This window comes from Microcaecilia unicolor, chromosome 11 (assembly GCF_901765095.1).
Source record: "Microcaecilia unicolor chromosome 11, aMicUni1.1, whole genome shotgun sequence".
Lineage (NCBI taxonomy): Eukaryota > Metazoa > Chordata > Amphibia > Gymnophiona > Siphonopidae > Microcaecilia > Microcaecilia unicolor.
The window spans coordinates 177728899-177747667 of NC_044041.1; the positions used below are offsets into that span (position 1 = coordinate 177728899).

Consider the following 18769-nt stretch of genomic DNA (forward strand, 5'->3'; position numbering starts at 1 on the left):
CGGATTGACTCGTTATTCAATTAAGTTACGTGTGTAAATTGGGAACATGCCCAATTTAACGCATGCAACTCTAGGCGTCATATACAGAATTTGGGGGAAGTGGAGAGGACAGGGTTATGGCATTTCAGGGGTGGGGCCACAAATACATAGAGATTAATGTAGAAGCCCCAGTATTTAGCCTCTATCCATATACCTTCCGATATTCAGCACTATTTAACCAGTCAGAACGGCTGCTGATCAGTTAAATAGTGCTTAACCGACTATCCCCCGATATTCAGTCTGAATATCAACTTAGCTGGTTATCTTTAAACTGTCCAAAAATAAACCAAATATTCAATGCCAGTCACCGGAAATAGGCCGGGCTTAGCACCAACCACGGGAGTTAGCCAGTCTAACTCCGGCGGTCTGAATATCAGCCCCATAGATTATAGATGTGACTTGGACATGGTAAAAACCGGGTGTAACTTGAGGCATTCAAATCAAAAGTATAACTTGTACATATAGGGGTAAATTCTATAAAGGTCGCTTAAAGTTAGGCACTAGGATGCTGGACATGAGCTTAAAGTTAGGCACTAGGATGCTGGGCATGAAGTGAAAATTCTATATCAGCAATTATGTGTATAATTGCCAGTATAGAATACTAGTGTAGGTTTGTCATTTATGCGCCAACATTTTGGCGTGACTGCTTACACCATGTCACTGGCTGGTATAAATGTCTGTGACTAAAGTTGCAGTTCCACATGTAACTGATATGATTCTAGAAGCTTACCCCCAAATTCTATAAAGATCGCTACAAACTGCATGCACAAATTTGGGTGCACGCCCAATTAGCACATGCAATTTAATTTATTTTAAATAATGAGCTAATTAACGCTGATAATTGACTTGTTAACAATTATTGGCACTAATTAGATCTGATTTAAATATATGTGTGTAAATTTTACACACGTTGAAAAAAGGGGCGTGGAAATGGGAGGGTCATGGGTGGAATGGGGGCATTCCTAACATTTACGTGTGTTGTTATAGGCCCTCACAACAGGAAGTTGCATCACAGAGGGCCGGACGCAGCAGACTGGAAAGGCCCCAGAGTGCCTGCCTGTGTGAATCGCTGATGGCCCGAAAATGTACGTTGCAAGCACTGCAGTGGTGGCGGGGGAAGGAGAAAGAAGCAGCAGTGATCCTGGACCTGCAGGAAGGAAGGTAGCTAGCAATGCTGGATTTGGGGAAGTCAGAGGTGTACTGGATTTATGGGAGGAGAGAGGCAGCAGGAAATGGTGTGCTGGACTTTCTGGGAAGAGGGGGCTGCAGGAAAAGGGAGACCTATGTGCAGGGGCGTATCTGAACTTCAACGGTAGGGGGGGCCAGAGCCGAGGAGAGGGGGCACATTTTAGCCCCCCCCCCCCCCGGCGGCACTGACCCCCCCCCTGAAGATGAAGACGACGACGCCACCACTCCCCCCCCCCCCGCCCGACTACTTTAAACCCCCCCCCTCTCGCGGAAGACAGCTCCAACTACTTTGAACCCCCCCTCCTCCTGCCGTCGCGCCTCACCTACCTTTGCTGGCGGGGGCTGGCCCGCCAGCCGAAGTCTCCATCCTTCCTTCTGTCACTCTGCCGTCATGCCTCACTTCCCTTTGCTGGCGGGGGACCCCAACCCCCGCCAGCTGAAGTCTCCATCCTTCCTTCGTTTGGGTTTGGTGGTTTCTGACGTCCTGCACGCTGCACGTTGTACGTGCGTGCGTGCAGGACGTCAGAAACCACCAATCTCAAACAAAGGAAGGAAGGAAGGACGGAGACTTCGGCTGGCGGGGGTTGGGGTCCCCCGCCAGCAAAGGGAGGTGAGGTGCAACAGCGGAGTGACGGCAGGAGGAGGGGGGTTGAGAGTGTCATTGGTAAGGGGGTCCAGGGGCAAATCTGCGGGGGCCAGGCCCCTGTGGCCCCATAGCAGATACGCCCCTGCCTATGTGGCTGTGGGGGGGGGGGGGGGGAGTGCACAGACCCATGTGGCTGGGGGGGGGGGTGCCGCAAAAAATTGCTCGGACACTAAGGGTGCCATGAGCCAAAAACGTTTGGCCACCCCTGCCATAGGAATTGAATGGGCTTCCTCTCATTTGCCGCACCGAGAATTGGTAGAGCGGCTTTGTAAAAAGAAGCCCTTTGTGTGTAAGGATTTACACCAACTGAAACCTGGTAAAAATCCTGACACGCAGCCCCCAAATTCTATAACACTGCATGTAAATCTTTGGAACACCCCTGACCTGCCCATGCCCCTCCCATAGTCATGCCCGCTTTTGGTTTGCATGAGAGGATTTGAGCATGGATCTTTATAGAAACGTGCGCCGCCAGATTAGCACACAAATCCAAATTAAAGCCAATTAATGTCAATAATCAATTGTTAACAGCCAAGTATTGATTGTTAATGACTCCTTAACTAATTTATTTGCGTTCAGATCTCAGGATAACGTGCAATTTTGGACACCTAAATTGGGTGCATTTATAGAATCTGGGGACAAATGTAGCAAAGTGCAAGATTATAGAATTAGGGGACTAGTACTGATATTTAGGGTGATCTACGTAAAAGATCTCCTCCGGATTCTATAATGGTGGCCCAAAATGTTTATGTTTATTAAAATGTTCTGAATTGGGGTTTTTTTTTCATGTGTAAGTCAAAGCAATGTACAATACAAATAGAATCGATAATAAGAAAGGGACACCAATATTATATTATTATATTCCAAAAGTACAAAGACTAGGGGACATGGAAATACTTTTAAAACAAATAGGAAGAAATATTTTTTCACTCAGTGAGTAGTTAAGCTCTGGAACTCTTTGCCAGAGGATGTGGTAACAGAGGTTAGTGTATCTGGGTTTTAAAAAGGTTTGGACAAATTCCTGGAGGAAAAGTCCATAGTCTGCTATTGAGACAGACATGGGAAGCAACTGCTTGCCCTGGGATTTGTAGTATGGAATGTTGCTACTCTGAGGTTCTGCATGGAATCTTGTCACTCTTTAGGATTCCAGAATCTTGCCATTCTTTGGGGTTCTACATAGAATGTTGCTACTCTTTGCTCTGACCCAGTATGGCTACTCTTATGTTCTTATATTATATAGGAAGAACATAGCCATATCAAGAGCAATTGTACAACTGTACACTGAACTGCAAAGGACCCTCATCATCTCTGACAATTTCACTATATCAGGAATATGCTTTGGTACAGAAATAGTTTTTTTAAATGGTCTTGGATTTTTTAAAGGATGGTTCTAATCTAATGTCCAAAGGCAGATTATTCCATAAAAAAGGAGCCAGAAAATAAAGGCACTTCTTCTCGTAACTTCCCAATATGCCTGTCTTGGATTACAGGGGACCGATATATAATCATTCATGGAGCGCAAGCTGTGCACAGGTATGTAAGGGATAGTTAGTTTTGATAGGTAATCAGGAAGACTGGTATGGATCGCTTTGTGAGTCAGAGTAAGGATTTTAAACTGAATTCTAAAGTGAATAGGAAGCCAATGTAATTTCTCAAGTAAGGGTGTAACATGGTCCCTACGCCGAGCTGAACAAAAAAGCCAAGCTGCAGTATTTTTAAGTATCTGGAGGCGTTTTATTTCAGAGTTCAGAAGCCCAGCATAGACAATGTTACAATAATCTAGCTGGTAGCCCACGAAAGCATGAAACAGAGCGTGCAGTGCGTCAAAGTCAAGAATGCCTTTAACAGATTTTAATCTACGAAAAGCAAAGAACCTGCTCTTCAAAACTGAGGCAAGGCCGCTGAGAGACTGAGCCGGGCCCGGGACAAGGCCGCCCCTGGGCCACCCCAAGGATCACTGCCGCCCCCCCAAATATCGCAGCCGCTGCCCTGCCCCTGCCCCAATCTCTACTGCTGTCGTCTCCCTCTCCTGCTCCCAGGCCGCAATTCCCAGTCTCCACCTGCCTACCCTCAGCTCCCTCGACAGCCCCCTTCTGTCTGCCACCGGGCCTCCTGCATTTAAAAAAAAATCTCTAAATTGGCAGCGCAGCACCAGTGAAGAGTGCCTCACATCTGTGTAAAACCGACAGATCACCTTGGGCCCTCACTGTGCTCTGCCCTTGCAGAAATAGGAAGTTACATCAGACAAGGGCGGGACACAGTGAGGGAAGGAAGGCCCGAGGCGATCTGCCACTTTCACAAAGATGCAAGGCGTTGTTCGCTGGCGCTGCACTGCCAATTTAGAGATTTTTTTTTAATGCAGGGGGCCCGGTGGCAGACAGGAGGGGGCTGTTGAGGAAGCTGAGGGTAGGCAGGTGGAGACTGGGGACTGCGGCGCCGGCAGCCTGGGAGCAGGAGAAGGAGAGAGACCCTGGTGCCGGGCCCCCCTTGGAGGCCCAGGCCCGGGGAATTTTGCCCCTCCTCCCCCCCCCCCCCCCCTCAGCGACCCTGAACTGAGGATAAGTGGGATGAGAACCTTAGATTCAAATCTAAAATTACATCTAGATATTGGGCGTGGATCCCAGATCGGCACCCAAAATAATTAGTTAATGGGCTCCAATTATTTAATTATTAGACCTAACAAGCACTTAATTGACACTAATTATAATTTGGGCACCAATCTGGCTACGCACTATTTTGTAACAATGGTGTCTAAATTGGTTTGCATGCAACTCAAAAGGGGGTGTGGCCATGGGAGAGGCATGGGAGGGTCTGGAGCGTTCACAAAAGATGTGTATGCAGTGTTATAGAATGGGGAAGATCCATGCCCAATTTGTGCGCCAGGAGTCCTCGTGTCCAAAGTTGGGCGCTGAATTCGGCACTCAGTGCTATTCTACAGACTACAATGTGCAGGACGTCCGACTCAGAAACAGAACGAAAGAAGAAGAGGACCTCGGCTGGCAGGGGGTTGGGGTCCCCCACCAGCAAAGGTATACTCTTCTATATAGGATGACCGATCTAAAATAACAATGCCCCCGCCCTTATCTGCAGGTTTAATCACAATATTTCTGTTTGATGATAAAGAGCGTAAAGCCTGATTTTCATCCTTTGTGAGGTTATAAAATGGGCATCTTTTAGTACTCTTTTCTAATGCAGTAATATCCCTAAGAACAACCTCATAAAATGTTTTAATGACTGGATCACATGTACCTGGTGGAATCCATGTAGAGTTGTTCTTGACTACAGATGTATCTACATAAGTATGACCGAGTGTTGAAAAAAAATTTTAATTTGTAACTTTCTCTGGAATTTATAGAGGTCTATCTGTGTTTGAAACTCATCATATCTGGAAGTAGGAGAAAAAGAGAGTCCTTTTTGTAATATTCTAATTTCATTTTCTCTCAAAATATAATTGGAAAGCTTGAATATGGGTATCTCATCTACCATGGTCGGTAAAATTGTCTCTCTCCTCTTCCCCTGCATAAAACAAGCAATTAGAGGCCTTTTACTAAGGCGTGTAGGCACCTATGCATGTCCAACGCATGCAGTAGTGTAGGAAGGGGGGGCGGTGGGGCGGTCCGCCCCGGATGCACGCCACTGGGAGGGTGTCGGCTCCGTTGGTTCCTTGCTCCCTCTACCCCGGAACAGGTTACTTCCTGTTCCGGGGCAGAGAGAGCAAGGAACCAACGGAGCCGACGCAGCTCCCAGCGACGTGGACTCGGGGGCGGATCGGCCCTCCCACCCGCCCCTCGCTTCTTCGTTTCTTCGTCAATTAATTCTATTTTTCACACGCGTCCAATACGCACGGCAGAAAATATTTTTTATTTTCTACCATGTGGCACTAACCGGGCGATAGTCGGCAGTGTATCCGGTTAGCGGATGAGACCTTACCACCAAGTCATTGAGTTGTGGTAAGGTCTCAGGTCAAAAGTGAATGCGCGCTGGTTTTAATTTTGCCTCAAATCCATTTTCGGCCACAAAAAAAAGACCTTTTTTTTCAGGCGCGCTGAAAAATGGACCAGCGTGCATCCAAAACACACGCCTACACCAGCGCAGGCCATTTTTCGTCGCACCTTAGTAAAAGGGCCCCTTAAACGTTTATCTTGCATAAACACCTAAGTCCCCATTTTGCAAAGTCGAGATATCCACGTATTAGACTCAAATGTATACAAATGGCAAGAGGGCGTGGCCTGGGCATTTTGAGCCGGACAAAGGCGTGACAAGTTCATAGACGTTTATTGCCCATTTCAGAAAGGGGCTAAGGGGGCCGATAATCAGACTGCGGGAATTAGCCAGGCTGCCACCTGTGGACAGCGCTGACCGGACATTCAATGCCAGGCCATTTTTGGTGACCAGCATTGAATATCAGGTTTATTTTCGGCCAGTGTTCAACTTAATCGGCCAAGTCAATATTCAGCGCTGGCCGGTTACGTTGAAACCGGATAAAGATAAGCCTGTTATTTCGGCCAGTGGTGTAGATATGGGGGGCCACAGGGGCCTGGGTCCTCCCCAAATTGGCTCTGTGCCCCTGGTTTGACTGGTGGGAGTCCCCGATCCCCGTCAGCTGAAGTATTTGTCCAGTATTTGCAATGCAGTGGTGCCACAGACCAGCGCTGGACAAATGCTTCAGCTGGCGGAGGTTAGGGACCTCTGCCAGCCAAGGTATGTGCAGCAGCGGCGGTGGGTGGAGAGCGGCAGGGCGGCAGTGAGGGGGGGCAGCTGGAAGGCAGACCAAAACGTGCCCACCGCTTTGGGCTCTGGCCCCCTCCCACCTCGAGGTCTGGCTATGCCCCTGATTTCAGAGGCCCAATTTGGCCATCAAACAGCCAGCGATGCACTGAATATTAGCAGATAGCCAGCTAATATCGGGTTAAGCGCTAGTTAACAGAGTGGAGGACTAGCCTAGTGGTTAGAGCACCAGTCGACATCCAGAAGTAAGCCCAGTTCAAATCCCACTGCTGCTCCTTGTGATCTTGGACAAGTCACTTAACCGTCCATTGCCTCAGGTACAAAATTAGATTGTGAGCCCTCCAGGGACAGGGGAAAACCCAGTGTACCTGAATGTAACTCACCTTGAGCTACTACTGAAAAAGGTGTGAGCAAAATCCTAAATAAATAACTGGCCAGGATCCTTTCCTGGCCAGTTAAATCACACTGAATATCAGGCAGTAAATGCCTATGTCCTAAAAAAAAAAATCGACATCAGGAGTTACACCTGCTCCCAAGCACATGATTTAGAGATCAGCTGCCATTCAGCAGCATTCTACTAGAGGGGATTGGGGAAGGGGGGTTATACCCTTAATCCCTCTGTGGTTTTTGCCCCCCCCCCCCCCCCCAAATGCAAACCCGTCAAGGTTCACAGGTCAATGTGACAGCATCAGGAGCATAACCTGTTACATGCTGGATTATTACACATCTATTGTCCATACTTTTTTTTTTTGAATGGATGTTTATACTGTATATACCCAGCACATAAATGTCCATTTCTCTGTATTTTAGAACAGACTCTATGTCGGAAGATTCTATTCTAAAATATAGGTGAAACTTTGAGACGCGCTGGTCTGTATTTCTCAATTTCTACTTCTACAACCTGTTTAAAACGGCACCGTATACATATATTTTATTTATTTATTTCTTTATTAGGATTTATTTACCGCCTTTTTGAAGGAATTCACTCAAGGCAGTGTACAGTAAGAATAGATCAAACATGCGTAATAGACAATTACAGCAGTAAAAATATTCAAATAACGATACAAAGTATGGCCTAGTATACTACTTACGATGTCAACACAATACGTAATAGAGCATTTTAATTGACAGTGTAGGGTATAAGCAAAGGTGGAACATATAAGTACATAAGTAATGCCACACTGGGAAAAGACCAAGGGTCCATCGAGCCCAGCATCCTGTCCACGACAGCAGCCAATCCAGGCCAAGGGCACCTGGCAAGCTTCCCAAACGTACAAACATTCTATACATGTTATTCCTGGAATTGTGGATTTTTCCCAAGTCCATTTAGTAGTGGTTTATGGACTTGTCCTTTAGGAAACCATCTAACCCCTTTTTCAACTCTGCCAAGCTAACCGCCTTCACCACGTTCTCCGGCAACGAATTCCAGAGTTTAATTATGCGTTGGGTGAAGAAACATTTTCTCCGATTTGTTTTAAATTTACTACACTGTAGTTTCATCGCATGCCCCCTAGTCCTAGTATTTTTGGAAAGCGTGAACAGACGCTTCAGATCCACCTGTTCCACTCCACTCATTATTTTATATGCCTCTATCATGTCTCCCCTCAGCCGTCTCTTCTCCAAACTGAAAAGCCCTAGCCTCCTTAGTCTTTCTTCATAGGGAAGTCGTCCCATCCCCGCTATCATTTTAGTCGCCCTTTGCTGCACCTTTTCCAATTCTACTATATCTTTCTTGAGATGTGGCGACCAGAATGGAACACAATACTCAAGTTGCGGTCGCACCATGGAGCAATATAACGGCATTATAACATCCTCACACCTGTTTTCCATACCTTTCCTAATAATACCCAACATTCTATTCGCTTTCCTAGCCGCAGCAGCACACTGAGCAGAAGGTTTCAGTGTATTATCGATGACGACACCCAGATCCCTTTCTTGGTCCGTAACTCCTAACGTGGAACCTTGCACGACGCATCTATAATTCGGGTTCTTTTTTCCCACATGCATCACCTTGCACTTGCTCACATTAAACGTCATCTGCCATTTAGCCGCCCAGTCTCCCAGTCTCATAAGGTCTTTCTGTAATTTTCACAATCCTGTCGCGAGTTAACGACTTTGAATAACTTTGTGTCATCGGTACTACTACTACTACTTAACATTCCTAGAGCGCTACTAGGGTTACGCAGCGCTGTACAAATTAACAAAGAAGGACGGTCCCTGCTCAAAGGAGCTTACAATCTAAATAACGAAATGTCAAGTTGGGGCAGTCTAGATTTCCTGAGTAGAGGTGTAGTGGTTAGGTGCCGAAGGCGACATTGAAGAGGTGGGCTTTGAGCAGTGATTTGAAGATGGGCAGGGAGGAGGCCTGGCGTATGGACTCGGGGAGTTTGTTCCACGCATGGGGTGAGGCGAGGCAGAAAGGGCGGAGCCTGGAGTTGGCGGTGGTGGAGAAGGGTACTGAAAGGAGGGATTTGTCTTGAGAGCAGAGGTTACGGGTAGGAACGTAAGGGGAGATGATGGTTGAGAGGTAAGGAGGGGCTGCAGATCGAGTGCACTTGTAGGTTAGTAGCAGAAGCTTGAACTGAATGCGGTACCTGATCGGAAGCCAATGAAGTGACTTGAGGAGAGGGGTGATATGAGTGTATCGGTTCAGGTGGAAGCAAATTTAATTACCTCGCTAGTTACTCCCATCTCTAAATCATTTCTAAATATATTAAAAAGTAATAAGAGGAGTTACAGCACCACTAAATATAGGAATAATTTTAAACATCTAGTTTAGATATTTGAAATTATTTCTATTGACCTGATAATATTTATATATAATCTAGTCGATACTAAAAAAACACTTCTGCAGACGGCATCGAGTGCTGGTCACATAAGACCATGGCTTATATTAAACTTTCCGGCCAGCGTACAGATACATTTTGTCTCCATAAGTTGAGATGTGGCCAAAATGTATCTACATCAATTGAGGAAGGGACAGGGGTGGAGCCTAAAATAATATAGAAAGCAGAGACATTCAGCCACTTTGGGGATAATTTGGAAGGTCATTTAGTAGGGCTATGCAGGTTTGCATATGGGAAGGGCCCTAGGCATGAAAGTCCTGAGTTTAGAAAAGCCACAGTGTGCAGAGATTTGAAGGAGGTGTGTTCTGGGTGAGTCAGAAAAGTTTGCCTGCATTTCCTATTTTCCCATGGCAAAACACATCTACTTTTAAAACATAGTAAGTAGAGGAGTGTGGTAGCCGTGTTAGTCCACTCTTAAGGTTATCAATAGAAATCAAACAAAATAAAACATGGAAAAGAAAATAAGATGATACCTTTTTTATTGGACATAACTTAATACATTTCTTGATTAGCTTTCGAAGGTTGCCCTTCTTCGTCAGATCAGAAATAAGCAAATGTGCTCGCTGACAGTGTATATAAGTGAAAACATTCAAGCATTACTATGACAATCTGACAGGGTGGGAGGATGGGGGTGGGTTGGAGGTATGCATGGGAACATCAAAGCATATCATTGATATTCTAACAGGATGGGTGTGGATAATTGAGGGGTGGGGTGATCAACAGAGAAATACAGCTTTATGGTTTATAATGGGCTAGGAACCCCAGATCCTTGTTAAGTCCTTTCTGTTGGGTGTTAAAATATTCAATCATTCTGACTTCAAATAGTAACATAGTAGATGACGGCAGATAAAGACCTGTACAATCCATCCAGTCTGCCCAGCAAGATGAATTCATAGCATAAGCTACGATGCGGTACTACAGAAGTCTGCCCGGCCCTGGCTTTGCTCCTCAGTTACTGGAGTTACCATCTAAGAACCACTACGCTTCTCAATTACTGGGGTTGCCATCCAATCACAGTGAGTTTGCTGAAACAGAACATTCCCTTGGCAGGGTAGTCTCGCAAAGAATGAAACATTACAATAAAAAAACCAGTTGTTCCCTGTTTTGGGTATCTTGGTTCTGACAATTTTCTAATGCTTTGTTTGGGAATTAAGTTTTAATTTAAAGAGTAATGAAAAGAGATAAATCAGCAGGCTTAGTCCTCAAGAACCTCAAATGCCTATAAACTTAAGTGAAGGTGAGGATGTCACCCGGTATACAGAGCGCTGGAGACAGCAAAACCGCACCAACCAGCTCCACATGGTAGCTGCCTACACCAGCAATAAATATTCTAGTGATCCCGCCTAGTTTGTGCTCCACTTCAACAACCACTTACTGGGCCCCTAATACTACTGTCACCCTGTCTACACCTCACAGGCCAGTCGCATTGCCAAACCTTGAAATGCCGTGCCTGTCGGCATTTACACCTGCTCCGTTATGCATAGTATCAGCTTGTATGGCTGTAAACTTTAGGGAGTAGTTGAGGAGCAAATTCAGTTCACATCTGTGGTGATCAAAATCAAAAACCATGTGAAAAACGTAAGCATTGGAGTTTTGTCGCTTAGCTCCTTGACTGACTCCCCTTGGGTGTCCAGTTTTGTAAAATCTGGCACTTACACGTATTTATTTGTTTATTTTAAACATTTCTAGTCAACATACACAATAAAATCACAAGAAACAAATGCTACTGCGTACTCATTATCTTGCCTTCATCCTGTTCACTTTAACCACTGACAGAGATTAAAAGAAGACTCCATAACAAGAATAAAAACACTCTGACGTATAATTTGCAAGATCTATCACATACATGTATAGGGGCCACTTACTTATATGTTCATATCCTCAAATGATATCATCTCGTTTACAAACGTGGTTCTTTGTAAAATAGCTTCTCCTGCTGTATGTGTTGCCAACTACATATGTTTCTCACGTGGCCGTACAAGTATTTTACAAATGTTTTCCAGTTCAGTGGAAAATAACTTTGTAAATAATTTTGTAAAATAACTTGCAAAATTTGGACATTCCCACAGGGACATCCCTTTTCCTACCTAGGCAATTTATATAAAATTAGACTTTTAATCTGTATATATGGAATGCATAATAACAGTCTGATCATGAAATGAGATTGAAGGGGGGCAGACTCAAGAAAAATGTCAGGAAGTATTTTTTCAAGGAGAGAGTACTAGATGCTTGGAATGGCCCTCCCGCGGGAGGTGGTGGAATTCAAACATGCGTGGGATAACGGAATTCAAACATGCATGGGATAAACATAAAGGAATCCTGTTCCAAAGGAATGGATCCTCAGAAGCTTAGTCGAGATCAGGTGGCAGAGCCGGAGGTGGGAGGCGGGGCTGGTGGTTGGGAGGCGGGGATAGTGCTGGGCAGACTTATACGGTCTGTGCCCTGAAGAGCACAGGTACAAATCAAAGTAGGGTATACACAAAAAGTAGCACATGAGTTATCTTGTTGGGCAGACTGGATGGACCGTGCAGGTCTTTTTCTGCCGTCATCTACTATGTTACTATGTTAGTTTAGGATCACATGTTCAGCAGTGAAACTTGGGTAGACTGCCTGAAAATCCACATAAAGATATCCAGATAACTTATCCAAATATCTTGATGTGGTGGCCATCCTACTGAATATTACCCCAACTGATTTTACATCCAGATAGAAATACAGGGCCCAATATTCAGCTCACAGCAATCAGCAGTTTTAAAGCCACTGACAGCCATGGACTGAATTAAGCCAGATATTCAATGCCAGGCCATGTCCAGGCTCTGGCTTGACACTGAATATCCAGGTAAGTGAGGTCACTCAGACATTAACCAGGCACTGGCTGACATTTAGTCCAGTGCCTGGTTAGCTCAGCGGATAAAGTTAGAACAACATTTTTGCTATTTTAACTTTATCACTTCCTACCCCTTGCTCAACTCCCTTCACCCTTCCCCATCTTTACCTACCTATCTCTTTTATTATTCTGCTATAATTAACCTATACTTTCTCTATCAATACTCTGTAATCCATATTATTATGTAAGCCACATTGAACCTGCTTTAAGTGGGAAAGCGCGGGGTACAAATGTAATAATAAATAAATAAATATAGTAATTAATGGACTGAATATCACTGTTAACTAGTTAAGTAATGACTCTTCCCACACTGCCCCCCCCCCCCCCCCAGATCACTCAAGCACTAACTGGACAGTGCTATGGTCACAAGCACTACCCGCTTAAGTGTTGCTGAAGAAAATCAGCGGACGGCCAACTCAATGGGGTTTAACAGAACAGAAGCCTCTCCTGCCTGGTTAAACCCTTTTGAATATCAGGCCCATAGAACACAATGGCAGCTAAAGACCATACATCCAACCCATGCCTCAGCTTTCCGAGCCCTTCCTCTCCCTTCATCCTCTGTGCTTGTCCCATCCATTCCTGAATTCAATTACAGTCCTCATCTCCACCACCTCCAGTGGGAGGCCGTTCCATACGTCCAAAGATGGATTCCCATACAGGCCTACTAGGCCTAGGCCCAGGGGTCCAAAAGGTCTGGGGGACCCTTCTCATTATCAAAGCAGGCTTTAGGTAGCAGCCTACCTATACAGTCTGGTGGTTGTGTTTTTTTAGGAATGCGATAAATCTATTTATAAACTGCTGAAACCCTGATGTTTGCCATTTATTAATGCTTGTGTCAATACCCTACACCACTAACAGTAACTTGATGTTATACGTGTACTTGTATAAATGTAATACACTTACACAATTGCATATATATTGTGTTCCTTGTGTGATGATAGTAAAACTTTGTACTTGGCAGTTACAGCCAGGAAAGGTGCGGGGGGGGGGGGGGGGGGGGGGGGAAGCCCTACGTGATAGTTGGCCCAGGGGCCCACAAACTTGTGATCCATTCCTGCACACATACATTATTACCCTTTCCGTAAAGAAGTATTTCCTTAGATTATTCCTGAGTCTAGCCCCTTTCACCTTCATCCCATGACCTCCTAATTCCAGAGTATCCTGTGGATATAGTGCTAATCACCAAAGCACCTCGTGTGGGTAAATGTGTGTTTACCTGCATAAAAACATGTTTTGATCATTGTTTCCCCTTCACCTAGTGGTTAGTGCAGTGGACTTTGATCCTGGGGAACTGAGTTCGATTCCCACTGCAGCTCCTTGTGACTCTGGACAAGTCACTTAACCCTCCATTGCCCCTGGTACAAAAATAAGTACCTGAATATATGTAAACCACTTTGAATGTAGTTGCAAAAACCTCAGAAAGGCAGTATATCAAGTCCCATTTCCCTTTCCCCCTGTCCCTTATGACATCAATATCAGAAGTGAGCCAAAAGTATCGGGCAATCAAGCCATTGTGACATCACTGATGAGGTTGGCTCTTATTGGTGGAATGAGTGGAGGAGTAGCCTAGTGGTTAGTGCAGTGGACTTTGATCCTGGGGAATTGAGTTCAATTCCCACTGCAGCTCCTTGTGACTCTGGGCAAGTCACTTAACCCTCCATTGCCCCTGGTACAAAATAAGTACCTGAATATATGTAAACCGCTTTGAATGTAGTTGCAAAAACCTCAGAAAGGCGATATATCAAGTCCCATTTCCCTTTCCTCCATGTGAGGGTACAAGTATGTACACGGTCCACAACATGGGTAACATTCAGTCAGTGCCGATCAACGTTTTTAAAAATTTTGGCCACCACTGGCTTAATTGACCTGTGTGTTCATTGCCGGCATCTATCCAGACACCAACACTGAATTTAATAAGACATAAGACATAAGCATCGCCACATTGGGACAGACCAAAGGTCCATCTAGCCCAGCACCCTGTCTCCGACAGTGGCCCATCCAGGTCACAATCACCTGACAAGATCCACGGAGCAAAGCATTTTGTACTGCTTGTCCCAGGAATAGTGGATTTTTCCCTACATCCATTTAATAACATTCTATGGCCTTTTCCTTCAGGAAGCCGTTCACACCGTTCTTAAACTCTGCTAAGCTAACCACCTTAACCACATTCTCCGGCAACAAATTCCAGAGTCGAATTACGTGCTGAGTAGAGAAAATTTTTCTCATATTTGTTTTAAACTTACTGCACTCCAACTTCATCGCATGCCCCCTTGTCATAGTATTTTTGGAAAGCGTAAACAGACGCTCCATATCTATATTTTCCATTCCACTCATTATTTTATATACCTCTATCATATCACCCCTCAGCCGCCCATGTTATTCTGGTACCAATAATATTCAACAGCAGTAACCTGCATAACCTACTCGATTAACTTAGAACAGCCAAGAGAATCGCTAATGGAACCATTTCCTGGAGTGGCCCCAGATTTTTGGCAGCACTATCTGGTTATGTGCTGCTGAAAATCCAGGGATCACCCAGTGAATGGCACATAACAAGATACAGGCCCTAACATATTTGGGGGGGGGGGGGGAGAAAGTTTGAGCTCAGGGAAAACGAAGTGTAGAGACTGTATATTCAAATCACCCAGGGCTGCCGAGAGACTGAACCGGGCCCGGGGCAGGGCCGCTGCCGCCCCTCGATCGCTGTTACCCCCTGACCTCCCCGTTCACTGCCACTGCCTAAAATACCTTGACTGGCGGGGATCCAGAGGCCCCGCCAGCAGAAGACATCTTCCTTCAGCACTGACTGCCTGCCCCTGAGAGGAAAAGCAGACGCTCAGCAACAAGCAGAAGAGCAGGGCTGGAGGAAGCTCCGGGTCCTCCCCAGCCTCCAAAGGGGGCCCAGCGCCAGAATTTTCTCTCTCCTGCTCCTGTCGGGACGCGATCACTTGGATCCCGTCAGGAGCAGGAGAGAGAGAGAGAGACCCCGGCACCGGGCCGCCCTTGGAGGCCCAGGCCCAGGGAATTTTGTCCCCCCTCCCCTCTCGGCGGCCCTGAAATCACCTTGCATGTTTTCTGGTATGTAATATGTGCATTCTGTCTACCTGCATTGTGCATGACTACAGGATTTTCCAAAGGGAAAATGGCACAGGTATCTACAAAGTATTCACAGGTCTGCAAAGAATTGTAAAATTACCCTCCCCAGGTATAGTGCGCAGCTCTCAGAGGAGGGGGCTCCTGAAAGTTCCTCACAGCAGCCTCCTCACAGCTGCGCCCACCTCAAGGCTTCAGCTGCTAAAAATGTTTTCGGCCATCATCTCGGATCCTTATCCACCCGGCTCTCCCTGTCTCTTACCTAATCCACCCCACCACCCTGTGAGACTGTCACTGAAATGCTTTGATGTTTCACTGATATATACTGTTATTTACCAACATTTGCTTATTTCTGATCTGATGAAGGAGCTACCTTTGAAAGCGAATCAAAAAATGTATTAAAGTTAGTTCAATCAAAAAGGGATCATCTTATTTTCTTTCCTCTGTTTTATTTTATTTCTATCGATTACCTTTAAGGAAAAAGCAAAACTCTTGAGCTGAGCATTCATGAGACGGCAACACTCCATACCTGTCATTTGCACAGCAACACCAGCGACTACCCAACCCCCCACCTTAAACCTTTCCTCCCTTACTTCCTCTTTCAGGCACTGTTCCCAGAAGGACCTGACAGCCAGTTTCACTTCAAGAACATCGAATAAAAGTAGGAGGAAGTATTGAGGTTATCAAAAGAGCAGAGTTCCTGCCACTAAATGTGGTTGAATTATATAGCATGCATGTTGCCTGTAATTTTGGAAATTAAAAACAAAAAAAAAGAAAGAAAGTAGCTACGTTCCTACAATATCACTGGGTGTCTGTATTCAAGAAGATGGCAACTGGTAGGAGATTATTCATGGATCTGCTTCTATTCCCATGCCAGAGTCAGGGAGGACTTTGTTTTCACCCAGCAAGAATAGAAAGATGCTGGGGATTTATGAACATGTCCCCCCCCCCCCCCCCCCCCCCCACCAATGTGAAGGGTATTCAAAGAAGGATGCACTGGCGATACTCAGATCGCCATCTCATTAGCAGTGTTTCTTTGCACAAAGCTACAGAGGACTCACCTTGTAAACATCTCCGTAGGTGCCACCTCCAACCTTCTGCAGCAGTTCAAAGTCCTCCTGGGGATTTCTGGTGGAAATATCCAAAACAGGCTTGTCCTGTGTTCCCATGGTCCTGCCAAGCTCCAGCTTCCCTGCAGGCAGCCTGTGAGTCTGTGTGTGCATGTGTGGGTGTGTGGATTGTAGAAGTGCCCGAGATAGCCACTGCATCTCTCTGAGCAATCACAATTTGCTGATAAAACCTCTCACTTTTTTTTTCTTATTTCCTGTTTTCAGTCTGAAACTTTATTTTATACACAGAGAGAGCCCTCTAGACGTGGTGGGTGATTTCTGCACGCAGTGCTTTCTTTGCAACAGTGAAGGGGTCAGGTCCATCTTTCTGGAGGCAGATTCAGCTATGCACCCTCACAGACAAAGACCTCCTCATTTCTCTTCTGCCTTACGAAACCTAGGACGACTACATCTGTACAGGTGAGAAATCCCAAGACACAGTCTGACAGCAGTTTTCAAAGCCACTTGGCCTGTCTGAAAAACGCTCTCCTCTGCCCAGCTACAAGTTTACACACAGTGACAGTCTTAGGCAGGGGCGACAGGGACAGTCTCACAGGGCCTTGCGCTCCCCTGCTCCGTATCTTAATGTGCATTCACATTTCAGTAGAGAGCATCAGGCAGCAGCAGCGATTTTCATATCTTGTCAGCTGCTGAACCCAGAGCCTCCTCGCTGCTGTGTCCCGCCCCCTTTTGATGTCACTTCCTGCTTCCGCAAGGGCGGGACGCAGCAGCAAGGAAGCTCTGGGCTCAGCAGCTGACGGGATATGAAAATTGCTGCCGCTGTCTGCCGCTCTGTACTGAAATGTGGTGGATGCATATCAAGCTATTGGGTGAGGTGGGGCTTCGAGAGCTCTAAACTTCCTTTTAAACTGATAAATTATGGCTTATGGTGGCGGGTGCAGGTGGGCCCACTAAACTGGTCCGCATAGGGCCCCGCAATTGCTAAGACTGGCCCTCTACACACATGCTTCCATTGCGTGGATATTTAGCTAGCTACTACTACTACTCATCATTTCTATAGCGCTACTAGACGTACGCAGCGCTGTACACCTAGTCCTTTTCACCTTTTATCGTAACCCCTTTTAGGTGATAGCATCAAATGGGCTACTCCAACTAGGGTTACCATATGTCCGGATTTACCCGGACATGTCCTTTTTTTGAGGACATGTCCGGGCAACCGGGCGGGTTTTGCCAATCTGCCCGTTTGTCCGGAAATCCGGACAAACGGGCAGATTGCTAGCCTCCCCTCCCTTTACTTACTACTGCCCTGGTGGTCTAGTGACCTCTTCCGCCTTCAGGGCAGGAAAGAGCGCCCTCTTTCCTGCCCGGAGCGCTGCCCTGCATGCATCCTTCCTGTTGCTGATCTCGGCGCTGATTCAAAATGGCTGCCGAGAGTTGAAGTGACCTCGCAAGACTTCAACTCTCGGCGGCCATTTTGAATTGGCGCCGAGATCAGCAATAGGAAGGATGCATGCAGGGCAGCGCTCCGGGCAGGAAAAAGGGGGCTCTTTGCTGCCCCAAAGAGGTCACTAGACCACCAGGGAAGTAGTAAGGTAAGGGGAGGGGGGGTGATGGGGAGGGGGAGTGACGGGGTGTGTGATGGGGGAGGGGAAAATGTGACAGGGGTGGAGGGGTGGTGTGTGAAAGGGGCGGGGTATGGTGTGTCCTCCTTTTTGGGGGACAAAATATGGTAACCCTAACTCCAACCCCTGGATTCTCTATATGGGGACCCAAATTGGACGCTGATCTAACAAGTGTGCCCAATTAAATTGGCTGAGCCAATTAGTGCCAATCACTGGGTGCTAATTGGCACCAATTTGAATTTTGGCACGCATCTTGCTAAGCACTATTCTATTACAATGTACACCCAAATCCCATCTGTGCAACCCAAAAGTGGGCGTAGCCATGGGAGGTGCATGGGCGGGTCAGGGGCATTCCTAAAATTTGTGAGCAGTGTCATAGAATACTAGGGATATCCGCCCAAATTGGGTGCCGGGAATTACTGGTTTCAGCAGGTGTGAGTCCTGGCACTGAGATTGGCATTCAGCGTGTGGTGTGGAAACGCAGATTAGGAATGAGATGAAATTATTGAGGGTGGTACTGGTGCACCTCTTACTATGGAATCTCAGATTACCTGTGTCATTGGTACATCATTTGCTCAGTTACGTTTGTTATATCGACTGAAGCCTATGCTGTCTTTTTCTGATTTTCGCACTGTTGTACAGTATGGTCATAT

The 18769-nt window shown here is 46.2% G+C and overlaps 1 protein-coding gene across 1 annotated transcript in view; it reads right to left on the reverse strand.

Moving 5' to 3' along the window:
• Positions 1-16647, reverse strand: part of MAP4K1 (mitogen-activated protein kinase kinase kinase kinase 1) — a 136967-nt gene extending 120320 nt beyond the window's left edge. Inside the window, 1 exon segment of the mRNA XM_030218380.1 lies at positions 16486-16647. Coding sequence (XP_030074240.1) covers positions 16486-16647 — 162 coding nt within the window.
• Positions 16648-18769: the final 2122 nt, after the last annotated feature.